The sequence below is a fragment of the Pecten maximus genome, chromosome 16 (assembly GCF_902652985.1).
Source record: "Pecten maximus chromosome 16, xPecMax1.1, whole genome shotgun sequence".
Classification (NCBI taxonomy): domain Eukaryota; kingdom Metazoa; phylum Mollusca; class Bivalvia; order Pectinida; family Pectinidae; genus Pecten; species Pecten maximus.
Window position 1 is genome coordinate 32991911 of NC_047030.1, and position 18688 is coordinate 33010598.

At 33.8% G+C, this 18688-nt stretch overlaps 1 protein-coding gene across 1 annotated transcript; it reads left to right on the plus strand.

The window, feature by feature from the left end:
- The first annotated feature begins 7062 nt into the window (after nt 1–7062).
- Nucleotides 7063–13232, plus strand: LOC117345020 (protein LZIC-like). Its single transcript, XM_033907946.1, has 6 exons — nt 7063–7168; nt 7997–8153; nt 9293–9428; nt 10280–10378; nt 10987–11164; nt 11924–13232. The coding sequence occupies exons 2-6, from the start codon at nt 8053–8055 to the stop codon at nt 11980–11982; spliced, it is 573 nt and encodes a 190-aa protein (XP_033763837.1). The 5' UTR covers nt 7063–7168; nt 7997–8052; the 3' UTR covers nt 11983–13232.
- Nucleotides 13233–18688: the final 5456 nt, after the last annotated feature.

Consider the following 18688-nt stretch of genomic DNA (forward strand, 5'->3'; position numbering starts at 1 on the left):
CTGTTGGTAACTTTGTTAAACAGCACAGCGAATAATGTCTTTGATTGTCACTTCGATCAGATAATTTACCTGCGCTAGCCAACTTTGACATGCCATCTATGTTTTAAAGAACAATACTCCGTTAAGCAGATAGGCGGAAGCATTGGGTAAGTTTTTTTTTTTTTTAGAAATTATGATAGACTGACACATTGAATATGTTTTTGTTTAGAAATTATGATAGACGGAAGCATTGGGCAAGTTTTTGTTTAGAAATTATGATAGACGGAAACATTGGGTGTTTTTGATTAGAAATTATGATAGACGTAAGCATTGGGTATGTTTTTGTTTAGAAATTATGATAGACGTAAGCATTGGGTATGTTTTTGTTTAGAAATTATGATAGACGTAAGCATTGGATATGTTTTTGTTTAGAAATTATGATAGACGTAAGCATTGGGTATCCATTTTTTTTTTTTTTTAGAAATTATATAATACCCCGTTCAATAGAAAGAAATACTTAAGTTAATAATAAATTTCTTCCTAATATCATGAAAACATTTCGTTGCATGTCGAATGAAATGATTTGAAATATTTATACAATAAACACCTAATGGGAACATCGCGGCTTTAAAGGGGCGCTCCTTCGTTTGAATAAAGTTTAGGTCGTCAAAATTAAACCTTACTGCAAAATATGTATTTTTCCAAGTTGTAAAAGTTATAGTCTTTACATTAATATGTCAGGTTTTACTCTTAAGATACACCAAAATTCTTCGAGTATTAAGTCCTGAAAAATCTTAATTCGACCCGAAGTATCACTAGTTACCGCAAAGACATACAGTATTGGTATACGATACGTCTTGTTGTACATATCGGCGTTAATATGATTACATGTAGGCATAAACACTCGTAAAATCATTGTTCGGACATAGATTTCATAAATAGAAATCGCACACGTTTCTGATGTCCGAACGGTGGAATGCCCCTTAATAAATATAATTTTAAATGAAAAGAATGTGTCTACACCATCATGTTTTTGACATTCACTGCAAAATACTCCAGTTTCGTCTAAACGTCGTAAAACACTGGTATTTACATGTCAATTCTAAAGTCATGCAATCTAATTAAAATCTAGATAGTCATTCTCACTACGTTACATGTTCATGTTAGGTAACGTAGGCAGAATGACCATCTTGATTTTAATTAGATTGAAAGTCATGCCATCTTATATGTATCACCTGAATGATAATTATGTTTTTAATCCTGATAAAACTCCGCTAATATGGTTTGTTAAAATATTTACCTCAGTATATTTGACAGTTTATGTCCAAGTTAATTACCCAGGAAATTTTCTTCCTGGACAAATAGACAAGATGAATAACAAAGTACTACTTATAACTACAGGTGACTTGTGGAAGTTTACCAGAGCACCCTGCAATACATATGGTTTTACATTGTGCAAAAACCGAGATATGATGCCCTATTAGCATGGCTTTTGATAGAATGTGACTTTGATGTATGGCTCAGAGAGGATCCAAAGCCTTTCCTATCATCATAATAACGTTTACTGTATTAAGCAAACTTGTTGTTGTTGTACCTGCGTAATTACAATAACACGGGTACGCTAGCTGGCCGCATCAAACATTACTTTAATTTGTGAGTATGAAAAAGAAAATAAATAAATAAATAAATAAATAAATAAATAAAAAAAAATATAAACTCTGTAGTTAATTTTTTAGTTTTCAAATATCAATTATATTTAACTTTTCTTTGTTATTTTATTCTTGTAACTTCAGTTTGGAGGACAAATAAAGCAAATACCGGGTATGATATATTATTAGCGAGACATCTTGTAGACTTCTATGAATTGATACGATGAAGTCATCAAAATTAAAGTGTAAAAGTGAACCTAAATGTAAACAAAAATGAGCTCTCCTATTTAAGACAAGTCATATTTCCCAAATAATAACAATATTTAAACAAAAAACACAGTTTAGGATAATTGGTTTTCCTATGCGATATATAGACACAGACGTAACTGTAACAGTTAGGAATAGCTTGCACAAAACGAAAAAAAAAAACACATCATCGTTTTGTTTAGTATGTGAACTTGTTGATGGGGTCGGGTGGCAGGCGCGGATCCAGGAATAGTTTAACAAAAAACTAAAACAAAGACAAAAATACACACTGTTTATTTCATAAGTGTCTTTCATCCTCGTGACCTGTCGAGACACATTCACTCCTAGTCAACAGAATGGCACAATACTGGCAACGGTTGTTATCAAGACACAGATATCACTCTCCAATGTCCAGCTTACTACGTAAATCTCCTTTACTTACCTTCTCAAAACTTGTTCATCAAGGCGGAGTCTAAATAATACTTGGTATATATATATGTGAATGACAAGGGGGCCGTTACACTTATTACGTCATACCCTGGTTTAACTGTATTAAACTTACCAGGTCGTGTGCTAGTAATTAAAACTGTCCAAATTATACCTTGCCGTTCAGGTATTTTAAATAAATCGATAGCGGACACGTTATATTGAATCAGTATACTACAATGTATATAATCTTGGCTGATATTTTAACTTATTTAGCAGAACACGAGGAAATGGCTCCAATAAATTAAATATAAACAAAATGCTAAATGGTGAATTTGTTCCCTAACTGAAATTCTGTCTTTAAATAAACAAACATTTACTTTAGCAACCAAATGTATCCTTATCTCTAGGCAACAGTGGGTATATGACAAGAATAAATACACTAGCCCGAGTTTCATCTGGCCCTGACACCATATCTGGACTTACACCAAAATTGGTGTTGGGGCCGAAGGAAACTCGGGCTAACAACACACCAGATATTGGTGTCAGGGTCAGAGGAAACTCCGGCTATATTTACAAGTAGTCTCGCCGACTCAGAATTAACGACATATATAGCTAACCTACCTCGATAACCTAGTATATAGGTCTCTGCCTAAAGCATATAGTATACATGTTTAATAATAGATAGAGGGCGGGACCGTTCTGAACTCTTACTCCAATGTTGGAGGATTACACGGCGAGAAACTTGAGCTAGATCTAGCTAAAGTACTGAACTGCTATAGCCTATTATATTACTGAATGAGATTTCACTTACCCTTTTTCTGTCGAGTCGTGAAGTTCAAACCCAGGACCACACCACCATAACTACTGCCACAGTCCTATAAGTGACACTGGGTCGGTGGCTAGAGCGATGTGGTCTCTGGGTGTCCGCACCTACCCCTAAGCGCTGTTTCCAGCGAAGGCGGGGTCGCTATGGCACGGGCCCAAAAACCGGGAACGGTTCCCTAGGTACGAAAACCTAGAGATTTACGAAGTAAGCTGTTGATCAGATCAGTGTTATTTGCATTTCGACAACACCCGCTTCCAGTCGACCATTTTGCCGACCAGATGCGAGGTCCACCCGTCTGAGCGGTGTTGTGGGTCCCGACTACAAATTTTAGCGCACGGCTTTATATAGGCCTACCAGTCGCTACGTCATCATATGGAGCCTCGATAATGATGTCGTTATCATGCGGGGCTTCACCTGCGAGACTGTGTGATAGCAGTATAAATCATTTATGTTATGTCACGTTGGGAGTCACGTAAATAAACAACAGGATTGCACCACAAGTAGTAACTTGTCATGTCAGCGAATAAAAGTCAGCAGACATGTTCTGATGAAAGTCCACACTCAATAATCTATTTATAAGTTGATTGACAGATTAACCCTACATGAGTGTACAATATACACTGTATAATTACATGTATGATATGGGAAATTTATTAATCTGATGTAGCCTATTGCAAAATCAAATAATCGATATATATGTATTTATTAATCTGATGCATTGCATATATGAGTACACAATAACTATTTTTTTCATAAATAATAATTAAAAAAATCAAATAACTTGAAAAGCAGCCAATCGCTATATAATTTAATTAGATAAATATAAACATTTAATTAAATATTGAGGTGTTTGGGAAAATCGTCATGCGTAAAAAAGTTCACAGATAATAACAATAATTAATTTGTACTACATTTTATCCAACATCAGTATATATATATAACGTTAAATGAATATATATTGTATGTAGCTTATAACTTTTTAAGTAACAAATTAAATCATACTACAATAAAAATTATACCTTTTTTCTAGATTCAAATAAAATAGGCATTGCCTAATAATTTCAGGTTGGCAGTGGTGATGATGTTGACGTTGGTTGTCCAAAAATTTGTAATACATTAAAATTATCGCAGGGTTAAAGGTCATCAATAGTTACGATATGAGTTAATCAATTGGTGATATCTAGTGAAAAAAAAATCGCAATGATATATATGTATATATATATATTAGACCTATGTACTCACCAATATGTATTTAGAAATAGGTGAGTAGAATATTTCACTATATCTTGCGGCCAATTTGCCTTTTATCAATCAATCAATCAATCATGATGCTCCTGTACACTGTGATATGGTCTGTGATGTTATGATTTTTGTTTGGAGAATCCTATTTCATTTGGAAGATAGAAAAAATGAAATATTTTACATCTTTATTAAAATATCACGGAAAAGATATGATATTCATAATAAATATCATCTTAAGGATACGATATATCGCACCCTCTAACATATGTTACCCTCATTCATCCTCCAACAACTTCACTCAATCCTTCTTTCTAAGTATCGACCGTTTCTGGGACCTACTTCCCAAAGACATCACACTCAGGCCTAACCAAACATCATTCAAGACAGGGTTACAAACACACATCAGGTCAGATGTCCTTTTGTTTTTATATTATATTTTAAAAAGAAATTACCAAAACATCAAGCTGTTAACACCAAACTTCTTGACAGTATACGCCTATGTATGCTCTTCGGCACAATGAACTGTCTTTTTACGAGGCCAATAAATGTTACAGGCAGCAAGTAAACTTTTTAAAATCCAACGCTCAATGCGAAATCCAATTTAAGCAACAACAGATGAAATACCAGGTAAGTATGAAATCATTTACTTTCCTTTGTCTTACAATATCAACGTATATCTCCAGAAATTGAAGAAATAGCATAATATACACGGAAGAGCTGTATTTTAATCAGATCGAACAAACTTAAAGCCTGAATACATGACCTCCAATCGATCTGTATGCTTCGTCACGGCATTGTTAAATATAAATCTTACGTGTTGGCATGGACTTATACGGACACTTGAAAGCTGTATAGAAATAAATCCATTCAATGAAGTTGTCTAACAGATAATTCCGAATGAAAGTTAAATGAAAACATTCTTTACAAACAAACTTTTTTTCTGTCTATAGTCAAGTCGAGGCATGTACCGGGTTATAGTATTGAGCAATCGGAACACCCCGCCTTCGTCTGGTAACGTAGAGGAAAATTACGAGGGGTTCCGATTGAGTATAGCACGTCACAGCTATCTTTTTTTTTATAACTCTTACATCTTTTATCAAAATTTGGGGGATTTCCCCATGTTTTAGAGAATTTTCCCTTGTGGTATTTTTTATGGGGAATTTTGTTTTTTTTCAAGGGGGGAAAACACCATCAGTGGAGAATACTACATAATTTCGGAAGTAAAAATGGTCTAGATTACTGCAGGTGTATCATAAAGAGCATTTTATTAAGCAGAAATTTTAACGTATCTCATGCAAAGGCATACACATTTAAGTGTGCGACATCAATGGATAAATGACATTTTTTCAGAGTGTTGGTATCAAGTGAAATTGGAGCTGGAGTTTTATACAATTAGTCGGCTTAATACATGTATGTATAGTAAAGAAACAAACACAATACACTACGGTATTCCAAATTTTGAGTTATATGCTACAATGAATCGAGACCTTTAATAAATTTAGTGATATGTATCTAAATATGCCTCAAAAGTACCATACATTTGTACTGCTATATTGCAGTGACCGCTAATTTATAGTAAAGAGTAAAGTCAATAAAATTAACTGAATTGAATAGATTACAAGTGCAGCATATACAGCAATGTAAGAGTAAGGACTACCTCACAAAACAGCAAATTGTCATTCCCGACGATATTCTCGAAGTTCGTGTCCATAGCTCTGTAAAAATTGAGAATGTAATGATAATGAAATGAGAACACATGATACACATCTTTTGTATGCATCGTCGACCATTAAGACATGTATATGGGTCTAATGTACACAAATTTAACTCATTTTGGCAAAAACTGAAGAAAAAAAAAAAAAAAAAAATAAAGAAAACACACCTATTCATATATCCTGATCTAAAACAACATAAGAATTATCAGTATAGAAGTCTTACAATCACAAAAGTATAATTGTTACACGGGCTATGATTCTTTCTATGGGGCGCCGTTTTACTATTTATTCCCATTTGGTGACATCACCTATTCGAATAGGTGATATCACCTATTCAATCAGTGATATCACCTATTCAATCAGTGATATCACCTATTCGAATAGGTGATATCACCAATTCATTTTTCAAATAAGTGATATCACCTATTCGAATAGGTGATATCACTTAATGAAACGAATAGGTGATATCACTCATTCGAATAGGTGATATCACCTATTTGAATAGGTGATATCACCAAATGGGAATAAATGGTAAAACGGCGCCCAATATCTTTCTTCCCACGGAAACCAAATACATGTACAATTTATATTAGTTATTCTAATAAGTAACATACATAATGTATATAGATAGGTCACAGACTTTCCTGATTCGATAAGTCCTTATATATTATCCACTGCATTATTATTTTAACCCAGACGTCTAAAAGCGAACAATGTCATTGCAAGAAACAGATTTTAAAATGTTTATCTTATACATGTAATTTAATGTTAATCTGTAGTTATGAGTTATTGAATCTCGTATCTATTATCTACTAGGAGTGTATATTTTAGATTTTTAAAATCTCAAGACCCTATACTTTATCATTGATATAGAAAGTACCCATTGTATGTGTTATTTACTCAGGAAATAGCTACAAACCCAAGAAACACATTTTCTTCAGGGACTCGGTTCAAGTGAAAAACCAGCTGATAGGCGGAATTAGTTGTGTGAGACCTTAAAAACAAGCTTGACTATGATTAAGAGTTATTCCCCTTGTACGACCTCTCTAGACTAACTCGCGAGCTGTCAACTTTGGACCGATGTAAGTAAACGAAGACATTTAATACACGTTTTATATATTTTTAGCGTGGACCTTGACGCATATAGTTATCGATAGAATCACTGGGAATATTAATGACATATCGAGGACGATTGTTTCATTTTGTTGCCATATTAATTTGTCTCATAACAGAAAATGCACCCATCATATTTCACCTGCTCATCATCAACTTGGAATCTTAAGACTCCGTAGCCCAGTTTCTTCTGACCAAAGAAGCCAGAACTTTTCTACATTTTGACAGATGAATGTCCGTAAGGCGGGTCGGAGTGTTTTATTTTTTGGGGGTTTTAACCATGTCCCAAGCAAAATAATTCACCAACTCTAACTTGATATGTTGATTAGTCGGTCTGTAGAGTCATAATTGTTGTGTGGATATATATATTAATGACGGAAATGTGCCGAAATGGAGTTTGCCATTCCGAAATGGAGCGTAAAAGCGCCGAAATGAACCAGGAATTAGCATAACTGTCGCAATACTAGTTAATTTAAATGTCATGTACTATATGTCTGTGGTAAAAAAAACAACCCATATCGCCACATTATGATACCCAATGGGGACCATGTTTAATGACTTTTAAGGGTTATAATATGTGATCATGCCCATAGATTACTATTGTTTGTAGATAATGTTGACTGCACAGCAAGATGAAATGTGACGTAACCTTAGGCTTATAAAGTTCTACAAACTTATTGGAAAATTTTGATCGATTTGAAAATTAAGGAACTTATATTAAATTCCTTATGCTTTCAAATAAATTTCCTCAAATGTACATATTATATAATTCAAAACCTAATTTTTTATTGTTTCAGTCGGATTCAACTTTCTACACATTTAACAACACACATGTAAAACATATATAGTTGAGATGGCATCACGGGGATCACAGGAAACTTCAAAACTGAGACACAATTTAGAGGAACAGTTGGAACGACTAGTGCAGCAATTATCAGATCTCGAGGAATGCAAGCAAGTATAGTTTGGCATTTTTTATATCAATCGTCAGCAATTTTATGGATTGTTAAGTCTTGGACAGATCCATGACTCATATTTATCTAATATATATAACCCAGGGAGTGGATCGTCAACACTGTTTAGTTCTGGTTGGGGGTGGGGGGGTCTTGATACTTCAGACTTGGATAGATCAGATATGCAGGCAGTTGGGTAATACAAGCAATCTAAGCATGGTGACAAACTGAACTTGCTCAAGAGTAAGATGATATTGATAATTTCCTTGTGTTGACCAGTTTTGCCTGATCTGCGGCTTTATCGTGTCCTGATGTAGCCCACAATAGGAGTGAAACCAGTTGACAAAAGGAAATAAATTAATACCAACTTACTCTTGAACTTGTTGTGGTTGTCACCCTACCTAGATCATCTAAACACTTGTGCGAGCGGTCCAGCAACGATAACTTTGCTTTGAATACTGGCAACAGTTTACCAAGTGTATGTCGGCAGATGCCTGGTAAGTTGATGGAGATGAGAGTATGGTTGTGTGAATCTTTCGCGTTCATGGTTAGAGAATACATATTATGTTGTATGAATGTTTGTCTTGTGTATTGTATTTTCTTTTCTCTTCGTATCACAAAACTATTAAAAAAATAACTAAGACTTTGTTGTTGTACCACGCCCCGATGACAGCTACAATTTCAGAAATTGTTTTTAAATTTTTTTTTGAATGTAAGCTAATACTTGTCTGAACAAGTTCTTCAAAACTCATATCTGAATATCTACATAACCGAGAGATTAAAGATGAACAAAAAGTTTACCTTGGGCAGTTCTGATATGCTGTATCCTACTGTATCAATATTATCTTTGACAGCAAGATGTTGTCTTGTATGTATAAGATTTAATCACAAGGGTTGTGGATAAAAAATACAACACAGATTATCAAGTGATAACAATCTATTGTTTTTGTCTTTGAGATCATCTGTTATCAAGAACAGCTCTGATCCTTTTTATACCATGATAGGATATATTATCATGAGATTCTGTTGTCTATATCTTAATTTTCTTTAACTATTTGTTAACTTATTTGATTTGTTAACTTACTTAATTTGTTAACTTACTTAATTTGTTAACTAACTTAATTTGTCCTTCCTTTTCAGAGATGATTTTGATGAGGATGAGTATGAGGAGACGAAGAATGAAACGATTGAACAGCTGAAAGAGTTTAAGGAGTCCTTAGATAAAATGGTTGAGGGCAACGTGAGCCTTGTGGATGAGCTGAATAGTATGCAGCTGGTATGTGTTTTATTCAGCATAGTATAAGTCTTGTGTACTTATCTTATTTTCAGAAAAACGAATAAACATTTATGTATATCAATAGAAGCGATATGATAATCATCGGTTGGTGCAAGAAATTTGAGTTTATGAACAGGCTTTATTCTTCTTGTACTAAAGTTATAAAATTATAAAATTATGACCTATCCTGAATTTCAATTTGCTCAAATGGTAAAGAATTTCTATATATCTATTTGAAGATTTTGCATCTTTGTTTTCTGAAAATTGTATTTCGTTTTTTCGTAATGCAGAGTTATCTCCTCTGGTTAGCAGGTATTGATTGTTAATTATATAAGTCATTTGTTTGTGAGAGTAACCTCATAAATTTGTGAAAAACATTGTAATTATTTCACTCTAGCTAATGAAGTAACAATCAATACATAGGCATGACATATCCCTAGTTAGAAAAGAGTTACTTTTATCGGGGAATCCAGTTGACCCTTGCATTGACGTTTAGCAATTTCAGAAGTCAAATAACTATTTCTGAGTAATCTGAAGGGTCAAAACATATGTCAAATAGACAATTGCTTCAAACCCAAGAATCAGATCTCAAATTGGAGAGTCAAAAACATACTCTCAAGGGTCTACTGGATGCCCTGTTTATACTGATGATATGTAATGTTATATAACTTTTATATGAATATAGAGGCCACTGGCCTGCATCCATTATTAATACACTAAGCTTATCTACAATTTAGGTATATGACAAAATTTTAAAATGAATTGTAATCTTTTACAGTATTTTACATTTTGAACCTGTACCACATTGTCTTTACTGAGCGTTTCTGCTTTTCCGTGTTTTTGACTAACAGGCGATACAAGCTGCTATCAGTGAAGCCTTCAAAACACCAGAAGTAATCAGGTTGTTTGCCAAGAAACAGCCAGGGCAGTTACGACAGCGTTTGTCAGAGGTATCTCAGTTTTAAGAATTATATTTTGGGATATTTGATACTCTATTAAGTGCTGGGTAACCTTACCTTAAATGTAAAGCAAGGGGAAAATGATGAAGTATTTGGTCTAACATTGCATAAAACCCTAAAGTGTATTTTTGTATGTCATTTGTATATTTTTTACAATTTTTGCCGTTAGATTTCATTGTCAATATTGAGCTGGGGCTGTTCTTAGACAACAAAGAGTGTACAAATAAATTAGAGCCAATCATTTTAATTCCTGTCTCAACACTGGTTCAGTCAGTACATCTTCAGGTGTGGTCGTCAATATCATACATCAAAACAAACATTTCTGTACAATGTTTAATGATTTCTTTCGAATTAAGTAAGGTTACTATATAGTATATATCAACTTTTGATTATTGCTGCTGAAAATATGAAATAGCTTAAGTATATCCCAGTTTTGTCTCCAAATAGTAAAATTTGCAAGTGGCAAAAAGCTGTTGTTTAGTATATACTATCAAAGTTTTGAAATGATAATTGAAAAAAATAAAAATGATTTTAGCTTACTTGTGGTTTCAAGCGAAATTTCCATGCAGCCATAATTAATACGAGATATTGCTTTCCAGATTAGTCGTGATGCTAAGATAGGTAAAATCCCGGCTGATGTAGCGACAGCCCAATCAGTGGAGATTTTGACTGCGCTGAAAAAGCTTGGAGAGGATTTGACTGCTACTGAGCAAGCCTACTTACAATCTAATTCAAGTGCCAGTCTTAAGGAGTTCGAACAAGTCTCAAGTGACCTTGGTAATTATATTAATGTATCTTGTAATTATTTTCGTAAGATCAGCAGTCTGGGAAGCCAAGGGTTACAGGTTCGATCCCTGGCAGAGACACAATTAATGCAGGCATTCTTATTAGTTTCAACAGCAAAATGTGTGATTATAGAATACTTAACCCATTTTTTTTTCCGTTGATATCTCCTAATTTCTTTTACTGTTGATAACTTTTAGCTCAATGTCAAAAGATCTTTCAATTTCTTTTCTTTTGTAAATTCCCCTTAGTCCAAATTTTGTCTTTTGATTTTTGAGACTGATTAGAAAAAGAAATTGCTGTAAATTTGTATGAGTGATATTTCCCAGCGATGAAAATCTTCGCTGAAGGTAATTAGTTTCAACAGCAAAATGTGTGATTATAGAATACTTAACCCATTTTTTTTTTCGTTGATATCTCCTAATTTCTTTTACTGTTGATAACTTTTAGCTCAATGTCAAAAGATCTTTCAATTTCCTTTCTTTTGTAAATTCCCCTTAGTCCAAATTTTGTCTTTTGATTTTTGAGACTGATTAGAAAAAGAAATTGCTGTAAATTTGTATGAGTGATATTTCCCAGCGATGAAAATCTTCGCTGAAGTACCTTGCCCAGTGATTTTGCTTATTATTTTACTGACAGTAAAAAAGAATTCCAAAACTCATCCTCCTTTCATACATACAGTTTTGTACATGATTTAGATTTTGTAAGTGTTATATGATTCTTTCTAATCCTTCTTGTCCATTCCTTTTTCAGCTACTGGTGACAAATTATTGGCGGTGGCTGGGTCGCAGGTTCAAAAGGCAAGCAAATGAAGTTATTGTGGATGATGTTTTAAGTAACTGTACAACTTGAAAACTTATGTCTGAAACAACTCAAATGGTGCTCTAAGATACCAAAGTCAATATCTAACAGCTTGATACTGCAAGTATCTTGTGTAAATGATTTTAAGCCCTTGCCTTGTGATAAGCCCAGCTATATCTACAGCTGTTCAGTTTATAACCAGCAAATCTTCATTGGCCTGTGATAAGCCCACCCCTGTCTTTGGGCCAGAGGTTATATATTAATATAGCCCACTACGGCTTATTTCAAGATCAGCAGGACTTTTTGATGATCATTTCGGACAAAACTGAAGATTATAATCAGAAGGGTAATGAAAGCTGTGTAAAACTTCTGCATTAGAATAACCAATCGAGAATGTTGAGAGTGAGACTGTCAAGTAAAAGAATGAGAAAGTGAGACGATCCCATAATTGTGAGATAAGGAGTGAGAGTAATAGTCTCATTGATAGATGAGAGAATGATGAGCCCATAATTGAAAAGTAAGAGAGTTGAGAGTGAGATATAAAAGGGTTTATTGTCAGTTTAATTGGTAAACAAAGTATTGTTCACTGAGACCCAACCCACATTCTGTTTAATATTATATATCTGTATTAAGGTCAAGGATTGATGATTGGTCTTTGTGCAAAGTTGTGGTACTGCCAGAATATTGGGTTTATGTTTTATGTATGTATTGAGAGAAAACAGATGCATTTATTCAGAAATACAAACCACAGGAATTTGGCAAAAATTCGCAAGCTCAAAATCCATATACATATACATGTTAATGAATACTACAATATTTTCTATATATCATTAAATACATATATATTGTACATGTATATACATATGGACTGTCGGGTTCAGAAGTATGTCATAAAGTATTGTATAAAAATATACAAAGCTGTAGCATTTGTAAAATTGAAACAGTCTATCAGAAAATTGCAAATATGTGAGGACGATAATTAATGATGTGAGGACGATAATTAATGATGTGAGGACGATAATTAATGATGATCTTTGGTAATATCTACATGTGTCAAAAATTGATTTCCTTTTAACTAAATGAATGTGTATGGAATGAAGATGGTTGTGTAGAATGTACAGGAAGTGTGTACTTAAATGTAATTGTTATTGAAATGATTTGCAATAATTTTATCATGTCTCATAATTTATCCTTTTTTTTGTCTTCAATGTGTATTCAACATTTATACATCATATATTTAAGATTAAATTTTGAAATTGACCATTTTAATCTAATGTTTTAATATCAACACATTTTTTTATGTTGTCATATTGTTTAGAATGTGTTAAGTCTTTCACCATTTTTGAGGTTTCCTCAAAGTAGTTAAGGTGGTACATTCAAATAATATGAAAGAAATCTTCTTCCCTAATAAGTTCCGACTTGGTCAATCAAGTTATAATTGATGTTAATACATCATTTAATGAAAGGTGGCAATACTGGTATGTCATAGAGGAAGGGAGATAACTCATCTAAAATCTTTCAAATTTCTTGCATTGTAGAAACTACTAGAATACAGATTAGATTTATTTGATTAAAGGACAGTAGAAGTTCTCATTATATCATATATTTGGGAAACAAATTTCAATCAATTTTTTTTCATCAACAAGAAGTCTAATGTTCCTGTATTGCTCACATTTGACTACATGTACACATCTGTAAGGATTTTTATCATACAAGGTTTCTAGCTCACCTGATCAAAGGCCAAGCAGGTTTATGCCATGCTGTAGTGTCGGTTGCTAGTCCTACATCAACTTTTGGCCGCCACCTTCCAATCAAATCACCAACTGTATGGAAACTCAATTAAGTGTTTTACAAATGAAGTATTATACATAAACATATATACAATATGTATATACATGTACATGTACATTTTTGTATATATAAATACAGTACAGGTACATGTACATTACATGTATATGTAAATACTTGTTGGAGACTCCATACGTGTTGTACAAAGGTAGTATGCATATACATATGCAATATGTATATATATGTACATGTACATCGTATATAAACAATTGTAGTTACACTATCTCTTTTTCCTGAGGATTAGCTGAAGGATCTATCTGAATGCCATATGTTGGTTTCCTGTTGACTTGATCTAGTTGTATATGTTCAAGTTTCAGACTCGCCAGGAGAAGAAAATGGCCAACAGGTAGTCATCGTTAATTTAGACATATGGAGAATGTTCTCACTTTTTCTGAGGAAATACAAATAATTTTTTACGGATATTTTGCATATTATATATGGGCACTCCCCTTGGTCACTAGCTTTGCATTTTCATATTTAAGATTGATCAGTAACAAAATTGACAACGACTTTATTTGTAAGTTTAAATCTCTTATTCCTATTTCCGAGAATTTATTATGTAGGGTTTCCTTTGTTCCTAGTTAACTGTTTCATGGTAAGGATTTAGTCTGCCTAGAAAGTAGCTGACATGGGACCATCTAAAATTTTATCTGAAGATCAATGGTCATCGCTGTTTATGTCGCCCTGAGACAAAGTCATATGCCGTCTGTGAACAATTTACATTTTCGACTTCTCAGAAATCCCTGCACTAATTTTAATGAAATTTTGAAGAAAACTTCCATGGCCGATGGTCAACCAAAATGGTGAATTATATGGCCTCCACCCCCTAGATGACTGAGGGGTGGGACTTAAAATCTGGGGTATCAAGTTTGCCTCTTAGGAAGAGGTAAATAGAAAATATATGGGGAAATAATATTTTTAACTATCATTTTTTGAATTTCTATTGGAATTCATTCTTACTTAGTTCAAATAAGCATATGGGGATGACAGTTTGGTAGTATGCACATGTTGGCCCTAACTGTCCGCTAGGGGCTAATGGACGGGGCCAAAATGGATTAAATTAACTGGATCATTTCAAAACTCAGGTGACCGTTAAGGCCGATGGGCCTCTTGTTCTCATTATGTTCTTTATGGATTTCTCAAATTACAGATGACTTGGTTATACTTACTGCTCATAGTGTCTTCTGCATCTTCTCTGGAACCTAGCTATGGATATCACTGATAATTGGCTGGTAGCATTCATAGGTGGTGATGATTTAGAATTGAACAGTAAAAGGGTCCATTTGGCTATATACATATTGCCATAAACAACTTCTCTTAAACAAAGCCACGGATATCACTCAGTCTTGACATGTAGCATTCCTAGGTGTTGGAAATTAGAAATTGTAGAAATGGTGGGGTAACCTCTATGGGGCTGAGGGGCGGGCCCAAAAAGAGACAATTCGGCTATATTGCTAAATGATTTCTTCTCTGGAACTAAGCGATGGTGATCACTTATATTCGACTGGAAACAAACCTAGTTGGTGGAGGTTACAATTTAAACATATTGTTGGACTGGCATGCCTCCATCCCCAACAACTTTTTTGAAACCCTTCTACTGTAGGAAGTACAGAAATTGGTCCATATTTGGTCTGGTAAAAGGAAGTGCTGACTACAAAGTATGAAGAAAACAAGTATTTGAAATATTCAACTTAAATGATAGTATTTTGCAATAAGCACATATCCAAATGAGCGATACAGGCCCTCTGGTTATCAATTTTGAGACTGTTCAGACCAAAGACTGCAATTTGTTTTCAGATCTCTGGATCTTTCCAAAATTTCATTGGTAAGTTTGATGCCTTTCAAAATTTTGGGCTGATAAGAGAAACAATGTAGACACATTTCGACAATTCAACAGATCAATCGAATAAATATTTAATAAGAAAGAAGGAAAAAGAACAAAAAAGACAAAACTTACAGAGAGTCATAAAATCATACAATGTCGCCCGCAATGATTTCTTTCGGATACCTTGTTCATTCAATGAACTTCTTAATTTCTAAACGGATTAAAATGTACGGTATTTGCCCATCACCTTCCTTATGGAAGTCAACAACTTTTATCCCATATTCAAGGCCTCGTGAGTCAACTTTGTTATACACAAAACAAATTCTTCCAATCAGTAGAAAATCTAAAATCATGATACTTGAAAAGAAACTCCCCGGCATTCCGAACGGAAGTATTTCGAAAATTAATTAACCTTTACCATATTTAAGGTCATGATGTGAACATTGTCGAACACTCAAACGAGCGTGTATAATGTTCAATTTCTTTAGGGCACACTTCCTAGTCGGCAATAACTAACCAGGAAGGGCATCAAAACGACAACAACGAAAATAAAGCCAACACAAAGAAAGAAACAGGAAAAGAAAAGACAGAATAAAAGGATAAAGATCCCAAGTGAAATATTGCAATTGGGCTGCAGATCAATTTTGCTCTAAATATCATATATCATCTAAACAGAAATCAGATAGTTACCATTTTGCAATTTTTTTATCTACTTTTTTGTTCATTTGCCTCCAATGATCAACTTTCAATGGATACATTAGGACTTAGTCTTCGGCACTTCAAATGTCTCCAAATTTAACTAAGTCATCGAATTTGAATTGTTGCAAAAATATATCAATGTTACGTGTGATAAGGATTAAAAAGGATTATCTTCTTTCTTCAGAAGCAAATAGGACTAACCATTTATTCAATGAATATCCGTTTTGTAAAGTGTTAAACAAGAAGAGAATTTAGTTTATAGCGAAATTGAGACCGTAATTCCAACACAAATTCCATAAAACAAGAGTGAGAGCTGACCAAATTATTGTTTTAAATGGAGGCCTTTTAAAATGAACGACTCGTACATCTACATTAAGACCCTCAAATGTGCAAGGACAATCACTCTGGAAGGGTTTACGTCTTCTGTCTCATTAACGACTTCCGCCCTTAGATGCGTATCGAATCTCAAAATAAAAGCTTGAAATCAAGGAATTTCTCGTTACTTTACACCAGTCTTGGCTTAAAATGTAATTAACTGGTACCAATTAAAACTAGACTGCTTTAAAAGGATCGATGCTTTGAATTTTCCAGTTTTAGATAGTAATATTCCTTCTTCTCAAAACTATGCGTTTAGTTATCCTACCAGCTGTTCGATACTCAAGGAATTTACCCCAGTATCATGTCTGATACAAATCGACTACAAACTTACAACTCGGATTTCAAGAGATGCACTGGAATGAGGTAAATGGTACAAATCAAGGCAGACATCATTTATTGATGAGAGTTATGACATATTTTCTCCTACGGAAAAATATGACCTACGAAATCACCTTATAATGACCATTTCTCGATCCGGATAAGGTAAAACATTAAACATAACCAATAATTGCATCTCTGATTTTCATTTTAGCTCGTCTCTTCGGAGAAGAGGGAGAGCTTATGTTGTCACTCCCGTGTCGGCGTCGGCGTTGGTTTTTCAAATGTAAAGTTGTTGGTGCAAGTGTTGAAAGGCATAGTAACTTATGGTAATATGGTCCATGTGTGTGTTTAACGATCCCCAGCCGGAGTTGAACAGATTTTTGAATATTTTTGGACAATTTTTGCGTTAAGTTTTTGGTGCAAGTGTTGAAAGGTACGTATTAATCCATCACTTTATAATTGTACTAGGGTAATGATAATTGGCAAAAGTGTCCCCCTGGAGTTCAACTATCCCTTTTAGGAGTGAAACTGAAGAAGAAGAAAAAAAAAAAAAAAAACGTGAAAAGGCTTACATTAGATAATTCATACCGGTCAACATTTTTGATAATGTTTTATCAAACAATAGAAGAAATATGTCCAAAAGCAATTATTTAATATATGTACTCAATCTAAAACAGCACAGCTTGTCTCCTGAATGTTTGTCAATAAATAATTTACATATATATATATATAAATTGGTATGGTTTTGAAAATTGCATGAATACACAAAACACAATCTGATCAAGCAAACAATATAAATATTATTAATGCAATTTGCGAAACCAAACCAATTAATATATATATCTTAATTATTTATTGACAAACATTCAGAAGACACGCTATGCTATTCTCCAACAGCTCTTGTTAGTATATGAGTTTATAGGAATAGGAGATAATACCCTGATTTGGTTTAATTGTACATGGCGGATTTTGACGATGACGCAGAAAATACTTTGCCTTTGTTTCAGTCGAGTATGAGTTAACAAGTATATACTATTTTATTACAGGTCGGTATTTTCCTATTCTAGAATAGCTAGAAGAGATTTTAAGTACATTGTATATGTAGTAAGTCATAGTCCTTTAGGGCCTTTTGGCATTTTGTGGCCTGTATCTTTTGTAAGTTTAGGTATACGGAAAATAAAACATTTGGCCTTTCCTTTCTGGACAGTTGCCTATTTGTAATTGAGCTTGTTGACGTTGATTATTTTGTTTTCTATGGTAATCTGTTTAAATTCCGTTATACGCTAAAATTTGTGTACGCCAGAATAGATTAAGTTTACAGTATACAGATCTCCCGGAATGACATGCATCATTGATCAATGGAAATAAACAGCTCTTTATAAAGTCAGCATGTTTGTTTATACCATTGCCATATAGATATTGTTATTAGGTATTAGTCACTTCCATACTTACATGTTTGTTGTGTATACTTGTAATCATCCACTTTTACTTATTGATACGTATGACCCCGTTAACTATCGAGGTGTAAAATCAAGCATACAACACAAGATGAAGGCACATATACCAGTGATCTCTGGCTTAAGCATATGCTTCCATTAAATTATTTGTCACCCTTAGCTTACAAGTCATTGTTAGCTATTTCCTTC

Coding starts and splice junctions, on each gene's coding strand:
- LOC117345020 (XM_033907946.1), top strand. CDS start 8,053: ATGGCATCACGGGGATCACAGGAAACTTCAAAACTGAGACACAATTTA. Junction 8,154..9,292: donor TCAGATCTCGAGGAATGCAA/GCAAGTATAGTT, acceptor CTTCCTTTTCAG/AGATGATTTTGATGAGGATG. Junction 10,379..10,986: donor TACGACAGCGTTTGTCAGAG/GTATCTCAGTTT, acceptor ATTGCTTTCCAG/ATTAGTCGTGATGCTAAGAT.